Raw genomic sequence first — 9,667 nt, 5'->3', positions numbered from 1 at the left:
TTTTGTATAGGGAGATATAAAGAAACAAGAACATTCATTAGTAAGATAAGATGCAAAGATGTGCAACAATTTCAGAAACATATCAAATTCTCTTGTGATGATTGATAATAACAAAAAAAAGGAATTCATTTCTGCTTCAAACCCCCCATTGTAGGTTGTGTTTTTATGAGCTACAAGGAATTCAACCTATAGTTTTCTGGGGCCTGAAGAAATGAAATTATCCAGTATTTAACAGGGAAAAAAGCAAACAACAAAGTCTAATTATGTGCAATAGATTTTTTTCTTGACCCCAGTTAAGAAGATTGTTTTCTCCCCTCATCTCCCCTCAGTGAGGCATTTTTTCTGTCTATTTATTATTATTTATAACTGTTAATCAAAATGCCTGGATTGACCTGGATCGAGACATCAATCATCTTCCTTCAATTCCAAAGTGTAGAACATTGTTTATTATTGTGGCCTGGCTATCTTTTGTTAAATCCACTGACTCACTTACTCAAGATGAGGACGCAGGTGCGCATACACAGTTACGACGATACTGCACATAATGGTATTATCCACATCCTGGCTATGAATTATCCTGCTGTGGATCATATTCAGTGGTGGAAAGTAAACAAAGTACATTTACTCAAGTACTGTACTTAATCACAACTTTGAGGTACTTGTCCTTCACTTGAGTATTTCCATGTGATACAATTTTATACTTCCACTACACTACATTTCAGAGGGAAATATTGTATTTTACTCCACTACATTTATTTGACAGCTTTAGTTATTTTTTAGATTAATATTTCACATAAAATAATATATGTTAATGTTCTTACTGTTGTTTAAATTGTCACTATTTTATTTTCTAATGTTATGCTTATAAAAAATGTTATGCACTTTGTGTGAACGTTGCTTTATGAAAGGTACACTTAGAATATAATATGATGCAATATTATTACAATTAATCTACTCAAAGTATCTATACTTGGCCCCACATCAATAAACTACAACATTAAAATGTTCTAACATGTATTTATTAGTGATAGAAAAATACAATATAATATACTATAATAATATAACACTGCATAACGAGACTGATACTTTAAGTACATTTTACTGATAATACTTCTGTACTTAGTTAACATTTTCAATCCAGGACTTTTACTTGTAATTGAGTATTTTTAGAAGACAGCGTTTCTTAAGTAAGCATCTAAGTACTTTGTCCACCACTGATTATATTATAATGTTTACATGGAGCAGGACATACATAGACGTGATTCTTATACAGCGGTGAGAGCAAATGAACTGCAAATACACAGCCAGCAGGTTAACCCCCAATGACTGTCTCAGTCTACGGAGTGAGCCTGCAATCTCCTCTTAGTATCCTATCAGGTGTTTAGTGCAGTGTCAACAATAACTGTGTTTATGTTTAAGGTGCATTGAAGTGACTGAGACTTTTAACAGTAAATTAGGCGTCTGAAATTAATTGCAAAATATTTCTTCCTCCTCTTTGGCAGCCCTCCAGCTGCTGGTGCCATATACGGACCTGCCTATGCTAAAAACGGCCCTTAGGTAACTCTCAAGACATGCTAATGTCAAAGTTGTTAACTTTAACATTTAAATAGGATAGTGACTGTTTGATACTTAATCACTTACTAATCAAATACCAATTCACCTTTCTTCTTTTGGGTAGTTGTCGTCTTTGACCACACAAGCGTCAAATGCTGGATATACCCTGCCTGACTGTTACAATCCAGAGTGGGGCTGTTTCACACACTTGAAGAAACTGGCCATAACAATGAATAACTTTCTATAATAGACAAAATGCTTTTTATGGGGGAGGTCCAGGCTTTTTGTAACAGATAAATCAACTGATAAAACATAGTATCAACATGATTAAATATACTTGATAAAACATTGTATGAATTTGTTGAAATATACTTTTTCTTTATGTATCTACCAAAAAAAAAAAATCAGCTGAAAACAATAGTAGGCCCAAGAGAGAGAAAACGACAGGGACAACGGTAAAATGCCTGGTACTGGAATATAAATGTACCTACTTTTATTGTATATTCAGATGTTCGTGAATCTGAACAGGCAGGTCTTGCTGCAATATAAAAGGTAAATATATTATATATATTATAATATACTGAAAAAGTGCATATACACCCAAATTCCAAAAAGCTGTTTGGACCATTGTGTACAAATGTAAAACAAGGTGGTGAACATGCAACTAATGAAGTTACTGCCTGTGTGAGGGTGAGAAAGACAATAATCAAGCCATTGCCACAGGCAGTGATAAAACCGCCTCATTGTCGACTGACAGCACACAGCTCATGAGGTGAAGGACTGAGGATGAAGCCCACAGCAGGAGTCAGATCCAGGTCATCCTCTGTCACTGCAGGTGGAGGACTGAAACGAAAGCGCTGGAGGAGCGTGGTGAAGAAGAGGAAGAGCTCCATCTTGGCCAGACTCTCCCCGAGACACACCCTGCGACCTGTAAAGTAGTAAAGAGTCAAGCTGGATCATTCCTGTATGAGCATAAAGACTCTGCAATTCTTTGAGAATAAAAACTCTGCAAAGTTGTTTTACCTGCAGAAAAGGCCATGAAGGCATCTCTCCTGATAAATTTACCCTCCTTATCCAGGAAGTGGGAAGGGTTGAAAGTGTGTGGGCTCTCCCATTCACTCTCATCATACAGGACAGAAGTAAGCAGAGGAAACACAATAGTCCCCTGTATGCAAAAGAAGAGAACAGGTCTATCGATCATCTCAGAGCCAAAGGACTGTTTTAAGAGTTTTCGGAAGTGGGTGAGCATATCCAGCAAAGACAATTTCATGTTGGAAAGTAGTTAAACAGGTATGAACAACTGACCTCTTTGATGAAGTAACCCTGGAAGGTGACGTCCTGGCTGGTTATGTGAGGAAGTGACATGGGGACAATGCTGGCGAGTCTCTGTGTCTCATGAATGACGGCGTCAGTGTATGGCAGGTTTTTACGGTCATCTATCTGAATCTGGCGGCTTCCAACCACACTGCTCAACTCGTCCTGGACCTTGTCTGGAGACACAAGCTAAGAATGTTCTTTGCCTGCATTTTTCTATTCACTCCACAAACCTATATGTATTCTATGAGTATATGAGCATACATATTCCTTTGTCCTGCTCTTTGTCAAGTATTTCAAGCCATTAACTGGTGAAAACATAAATGCACACCTATGAGGAAAGATTCACATGCTTGGTCTCTGTCTTTACCTTGTATTTGTGGATATTTGGCCATAAACAGCAAACCCCATCTCAGTGTAGTTGCTGTGGTGTCAGTACCAGCAGCAAACAGGTTTGTCACTGTAAATATCAAGTTCTTCTCATGGTAGTGAGTGTCTATAATGTGTGAGTCCTAAGAGAAAGAACATCCATCCCACGTATTATTATAAAACAGACCTGTGAAGCATTGTTGTTCCTTTTGTTAGCTGAAAAACACCAAAGTTGTTGTCATACCTCCTCTTTCTGCTTCCGATTCAGAAAACAGTCCACCAGCCCCCTGCATATGTGAGGGTTCAGTGTCTCTTTCAGATGTTTGATTAAATCTTTAACATCTCTGACATTCATCTCAACATTTTTTAACATCAGCTGCCGGTTTTTTATCCAACTGAGCAGTCGGGGAAACATGTTGTAAAGCTGTGACATAATAGTAAAAACAGTACAGATGATTTAAGAAGATTTAAGTTTAAACCAAACAAAAATCCAAACAGATACATTTCATGCATGCAAAATTTCATGCAAACATAGAAAATGGAAATATACATTCTGGATAAAAAGGTACACTTAGAATATAATATGATGCAGTACTATTATTATTAATCTATCCAAAGTATCTATACTTGGCTCCACGTCAGTGAACCACAACATTAAAATGTTCTAACATGTATTTATTAGTGATAGAAAATTACAATATAATATACTATAATAATATAACACTGCATAACAAGATTGATACTTTAAATACATTTTACTGATAATACTTCTGTACTTAGTTAACATTTTCAATCCAGGACTTTTACTTGTAATTGAGTATTTTTAGAAGACAGCGTTTCTTAAGTAAGCATCTAAGTACTTTGTCCACCACTGATTATATTATAATGTTTACATGGAGCAGGACATACATAGACGTGATTCTTATACAGCGGTGAGAGCAAATGAACTGCAAATACACAGCCAGCAGGTTAACCCCCAATGACTGTCTCAGTCTACGGAGTGAGCCTGCAATCTCCTCTTAGTATCCTATCAGGTGTTTAGTGCAGTGTCAACAATAACTGTGTTTATGTTTAAGGTGCATTGAAGTGACTGAGACTTTTAACAGTAAATTAGGCGTCTGAAATTAATTGCAAAATATTTCTTCCTCCTCTTTGGCAGCCCTCCAGCTGCTGGTGCCATATACGGACCTGCCTATGCTAAAAACGGCCCTTAGGTAACTCTCAAGACATGCTAATGTCAAAGTTGTTAACTTTAACATTTAAATAGGATAGTGACTGTTTGATACTTAATCACTTACTAATCAAATACCAATTCACCTTTCTTCTTTTGGGTAGTTGTCGTCTTTGACCACACAAGCGTCAAATGCTGGATATACCCTGCCTGACTGTTACAATCCAGAGTGGGGCTGTTTCACACACTTGAAGAAACTGGCCATAACAATGAATAACTTTCTATAATAGACAAAATGCTTTTTATGGGGGAGGTCCAGGCTTTTTGTAACAGATAAATCAACTGATAAAACATAGTATCAACATGATTAAATATACTTGATAAAACATTGTATGAATTTGTTGAAATATACTTTTTCTTTATGTATCTACCAAAAAAAAAAAATCAGCTGAAAACAATAGTAGGCCCAAGAGAGAGAAAACGACAGGGACAACGGTAAAATGCCTGGTACTGGAATATAAATGTACCTACTTTTATTGTATATTCGGATGTTCGTGAATCTGAACAGGCAGGTCTTGCTGCAATATAAAAGGTAAATATATTATATATATTATAATATACTGAAAAAGTGCATATACACCCAAATTCCAAAAAGCTGTTTGGACCATTGTGTACAAATGTAAAACAAGGTGGTGAACATGCAACTAATGAAGTTACTGCCTGTGTGAGGGTGAGAAAGACAATAATCAAGCCATTGCCACAGGCAGTGATAAAACCGCCTCATTGTCGACTGACAGCACACAGCTCATGAGGTGAAGGACTGAGGATGAAGCCCACAGCAGGAGTCAGATCCAGGTCATCCTCTGTCACTGCAGGTGGAGGACTGAAACGAAAGCGCTGGAGGAGCGTGGTGAAGAAGAGGAAGAGCTCCATCTTGGCCAGACTCTCCCCGAGACACACCCTGCGACCTGTAAAGTAGTAAAGAGTCAAGCTGGATCATTCCTGTATGAGCATAAAGACTCTGCAATTCTTTGAGAATAAAAACTCTGCAAAGTTGTTTTACCTGCAGAAAAGGCCATGAAGGCATCTCTCCTGATAAATTTACCCTCCTTATCCAGGAAGTGGGAAGGGTTGAAAGTGTGTGGGCTCTCCCATTCACTCTCATCATACAGGACAGAAGTAAGCAGAGGAAACACAATAGTCCCCTGTATGCAAAAGAAGAGAACAGGTCTATCGATCATCTCAGAGCCAAAGGACTGTTTTAAGAGTTTTCGGAAGTGGGTGAGCATATCCAGCAAAGACAATTTCATGTTGGAAAGTAGTTAAACAGGTATGAACAACTGACCTCTTTGATGAAGTAACCCTGGAAGGTGACGTCCTGGCTGGTTATGTGAGGAAGTGACATGGGGACAATGCTGGCGAGTCTCTGTGTCTCATGAATGACGGCGTCAGTGTATGGCAGGTTTTTACGGTCATCTATCTGAATCTGGCGGCTTCCAACCACACTGCTCAACTCGTCCTGGACCTTGTCTGGAGACACAAGCTAAGAATGTTCTTTGCCTGCATTTTTCTATTCACTCCACAAACCTATATGTATTCTATGAGTATATGAGCATACATATTCCTTTGTCCTGCTCTTTGTCAAGTATTTCAAGCCATTAACTGGTGAAAACATAAATGCACACCTATGAGGAAAGATTCACATGCTTGGTCTCTGTCTTTACCTTGTATTTGTGGATATTTGGCCATAAACAGCAAACCCCATCTCAGTGTAGTTGCTGTGGTGTCAGTACCAGCAGCAAACAGGTTTGTCACTGTAAATATCAAGTTCTTCTCATGGTAGTGAGTGTCTATAATGTGTGAGTCCTAAGAGAAAGAACATCCATCCCATGTATTATTATAAAACAGACCTGTGAAGCATTGTTGTTCCTTTTGTTAGCTGAAAAACACCAAAGTTGTTGTCATACCTCCTCTTTCTGCTTCCGATTCAGAAAACAGTCCACCAGCCCCCTGCATATGTGAGGGTTCAGTGTCTCTTTCAGATGTTTGATTAAATCTTTAACATCTCTGACATTCATCTCAACATTTTTTAACATCAGCTGCCGGTTTTTTATCCAACTGAGCAGTCGGGGAAACATGTTGTAAAGCTGTGACATAATAGTAAAAACAGTACAGATGATTTAAGAAGATTTAAGTTTAAACCAAACAAAAATCCAAACAGATACATTTCATGCATGCAAAATTTCATGCAAACATAGAAAATGGAAATATACATTCTGGATAAAAAGGTACACTTAGAATATAATATGATGCAGTACTATTATTATTAATCTATCCAAAGTATCTATACTTGGCTCCACGTCAGTGAACCACAACATTAAAATGTTCTAACATGTATTTATTAGTGATAGAAAATTACAATATAATATACTATAATAATATAACACTGCATAACAAGATTGATACTTTAAATACATTTTACTGATAATACTTCTGTACTTAGTTAACATTTTCAATCCAGGACTTTTACTTGTAATTGAGTATTTTTAGAAGACAGCGTTTCTTAAGTAAGCATCTAAGTACTTTGTCCACCACTGATTATATTATAATGTTTACATGGAGCAGGACATACATAGACGTGATTCTTATACAGCGGTGAGAGCAAATGAACTGCAAATACACAGCCAGCAGGTTAACCCCCAATGACTGTCTCAGTCTACGGAGTGAGCCTGCAATCTCCTCTTAGTATCCTATCAGGTGTTTAGTGCAGTGTCAACAATAACTGTGTTTATGTTTAAGGTGCATTGAAGTGACTGAGACTTTTAACAGTAAATTAGGCGTCTGAAATTAATTGCAAAATATTTCTTCCTCCTCTTTGGCAGCCCTCCAGCTGCTGGTGCCATATACGGACCTGCCTATGCTAAAAACGGCCCTTAGGTAACTCTCAAGACATGCTAATGTCAAAGTTGTTAACTTTAACATTTAAATAGGATAGTGACTGTTTGATACTTAATCACTTACTAATCAAATATCAATTCACCTTTCTTCTTTTGGGTAGTTGTCGTCTTTGACCACACAAGCGTCAAATGCTGGATATACCCTGCCTGACTGTTACAATCCAGAGTGGGGCTGTTTCACACACTTGAAGAAACTGGCCATAACAATGAATAACTTTCTATAATAGACAAAATGCTTTTTATGGGGGAGGTCCAGGCTTTTTGTAACAGATAAATCAACTGATAAAACATAGTATCAACATGATTAAATATACTTGATAAAACATTGTATGAATTTGTTGAAATATACTTTTTCTTTATGTATCTACCAAAAAAAAAAATCAGCTGAAAACAATAGTAGGCCCAAGAGAGAGAAAACGACAGGGACAACGGTAAAATGCCTGGTACTGGAATATAAATGTACCTACTTTTATTGTATATTCGGATGTTCGTGAATCTGAACAGGCAGGTCTTGCTGCAATATAAAAGGTAAATATATTATATATATTATAATATACTGAAAAAGTGCATATACACCCAAATTCCAAAAAGCTGTTTGGACCATTGTGTACAAATGTAAAACAAGGTGGTGAACATGCAACTAATGAAGTTACTGCCTGTGTGAGGGTGAGAAAGACAATAATCAAGCCATTGCCACAGGCAGTGATAAAACCGCCTCATTGTCGACTGACAGCACACAGCTCATGAGGTGAAGGACTGAGGATGAAGCCCACAGCAGGAGTCAGATCCAGGTCATCCTCTGTCACTGCAGGTGGAGGACTGAAACGAAAGCGCTGGAGGAGCGTGGTGAAGAAGAGGAAGAGCTCCATCTTGGCCAGACTCTCCCCGAGACACACCCTGCGACCTGTAAAGTAGTAAAGAGTCAAGCTGGATCATTCCTGTATGAGCATAAAGACTCTGCAATTCTTTGAGAATAAAAACTCTGCAAAGTTGTTTTACCTGCAGAAAAGGCCATGAAGGCATCTCTCCTGATAAATTTACCCTCCTTATCCAGGAAGTGGGAAGGGTTGAAAGTGTGTGGGCTCTCCCATTCACTCTCATCATACAGGACAGAAGTAAGCAGAGGAAACACAATAGTCCCCTGTATGCAAAAGAAGAGAACAGGTCTATCGATCATCTCAGAGCCAAAGGACTGTTTTAAGAGTTTTCGGAAGTGGGTGAGCATATCCAGCAAAGACAATTTCATGTTGGAAAGTAGTTAAACAGGTATGAACAACTGACCTCTTTGATGAAGTAACCCTGGAAGGTGACGTCCTGGCTGGTTATGTGAGGAAGTGACATGGGGACAATGCTGGCGAGTCTCTGTGTCTCATGAATGACGGCGTCAGTGTATGGCAGGTTTTTACGGTCATCTATCTGAATCTGGCGGCTTCCAACCACACTGCTCAACTCGTCCTGGACCTTGTCTGGAGACACAAGCTAAGAATGTTCTTTGCCTGCATTTTTCTATTCACTCCACAAACCTATATGTATTCTATGAGTATATGAGCATACATATTCCTTTGTCCTGCTCTTTGTCAAGTATTTCAAGCCATTAACTGGTGAAAACATAAATGCACACCTATGAGGAAAGATTCACATGCTTGGTCTCTGTCTTTACCTTGTATTTGTGGATATTTGGCCATAAACAGCAAACCCCATCTCAGTGTAGTTGCTGTGGTGTCAGTACCAGCAGCAAACAGGTTTGTCACTGTAAATATCAAGTTCTTCTCATGGTAGTGAGTGTCTATAATGTGTGAGTCCTAAGAGAAAGAACATCCATCCCATGTATTATTATAAAACAGACCTGTGAAGCATTGTTGTTCCTTTTGTTAGCTGAAAAACACCAAAGTTGTTGTCATACCTCCTCTTTCTGCTTCCGATTCAGAAAACAGTCCACCAGCCCCCTGCATATGTGAGGGTTCAGTGTCTCTTTCAGATGTTTGATTAAATCTTTAACATCTCTGACATTCATCTCAACATTTTTTAACATCAGCTGCCGGTTTTTTATCCAACTGAGCAGTCGGGGAAACATGTTGTAAAGCTGTGACATAATAGTAAAAACAGTACAGATGATTTAAGAAGATTTAAGTTTAAACCAAACAAAAATCCAAACAGATACATTTCATGCATGCAAAATTTCATGCAAACATAGAAAATGGAAATATACATTCTGGATAAAAAGGTACACTTAGAATATAATATGATGCAGTACTATTATTATTAATCTATCCAAAGTATCTATACTTGGCTCCACGTCAGT

The 9,667-nt window shown here is 38.0% G+C and overlaps 3 protein-coding genes across 6 annotated transcripts; all 3 read right to left on the bottom strand.

Annotated features, from left to right (window-relative positions):
* Positions 1-2,062: 2,062 nt before the first annotated feature.
* On the bottom strand, positions 2,063-3,703 carry LOC122966194 (cytochrome P450 2K1-like). 2 transcript variants are annotated; one of them, XR_006398344.1, is made up of 6 exons: positions 3,482-3,703; positions 3,239-3,380; positions 2,860-3,044; positions 2,578-2,719; positions 2,232-2,482; positions 2,063-2,092 (listed from the first exon to the last, which is right to left on the bottom strand). XR_006398344.1 is itself a non-coding variant. In XM_044330205.1 (5 exons), exons 1-5 carry the CDS (start codon positions 3,668-3,670, stop codon positions 2,295-2,297), a joined length of 846 nt encoding a protein of 281 aa, XP_044186140.1. In that variant the 5' UTR covers positions 3,671-3,703; the 3' UTR covers positions 2,099-2,294. The 2 variants fall into 2 exon arrangements, 1 of the variants encoding a protein (XP_044186140.1); XM_044330205.1 differs by lacking the exon at positions 2,063-2,092 and having other exon boundaries at positions 2,099-2,482.
* Positions 3,704-3,998: 295 nt separating this feature from the next.
* On the bottom strand, positions 3,999-6,597 carry LOC122966193 (cytochrome P450 2K1-like). 2 transcript variants are annotated; one of them, XR_006398343.1, is made up of 6 exons: positions 6,376-6,597; positions 6,133-6,274; positions 5,754-5,938; positions 5,472-5,613; positions 5,126-5,376; positions 3,999-4,986 (listed from the first exon to the last, which is right to left on the bottom strand). XR_006398343.1 is itself a non-coding variant. In XM_044330204.1 (5 exons), the coding sequence occupies exons 1-5, from the start codon at positions 6,562-6,564 to the stop codon at positions 5,189-5,191; spliced, it is 846 nt and encodes a 281-aa protein (XP_044186139.1). In that variant the 5' UTR covers positions 6,565-6,597; the 3' UTR covers positions 3,999-5,188. The 2 variants fall into 2 exon arrangements, 1 of the variants encoding a protein (XP_044186139.1); XM_044330204.1 differs by having other exon boundaries at positions 3,999-5,376.
* Positions 6,598-6,892: 295 nt separating this feature from the next.
* On the bottom strand, positions 6,893-9,490 carry LOC122966192 (cytochrome P450 2K1-like). 2 transcript variants are annotated; one of them, XR_006398342.1, is made up of 6 exons: positions 9,269-9,490; positions 9,026-9,167; positions 8,647-8,831; positions 8,365-8,506; positions 8,019-8,269; positions 6,893-7,879 (listed from the first exon to the last, which is right to left on the bottom strand). XR_006398342.1 is itself a non-coding variant. In XM_044330202.1 (5 exons), exons 1-5 carry the CDS (start codon positions 9,455-9,457, stop codon positions 8,082-8,084), a joined length of 846 nt encoding a protein of 281 aa, XP_044186137.1. In that variant the 5' UTR covers positions 9,458-9,490; the 3' UTR covers positions 6,893-8,081. The 2 variants fall into 2 exon arrangements, 1 of the variants encoding a protein (XP_044186137.1); XM_044330202.1 differs by having other exon boundaries at positions 6,893-8,269.
* Between the last annotated feature and the right edge of the window lie 177 nt (positions 9,491-9,667).

The sequence above is a fragment of the Thunnus albacares genome, chromosome 17, assembly GCF_914725855.1.
Source record: "Thunnus albacares chromosome 17, fThuAlb1.1, whole genome shotgun sequence".
NCBI classification, from domain to species: Eukaryota; Metazoa; Chordata; class Actinopteri; order Scombriformes; family Scombridae; genus Thunnus; species Thunnus albacares.
Note: the sequence above shows the minus strand (reverse complement) of the source record. Positions and strands in the feature narration are given on the sequence as shown.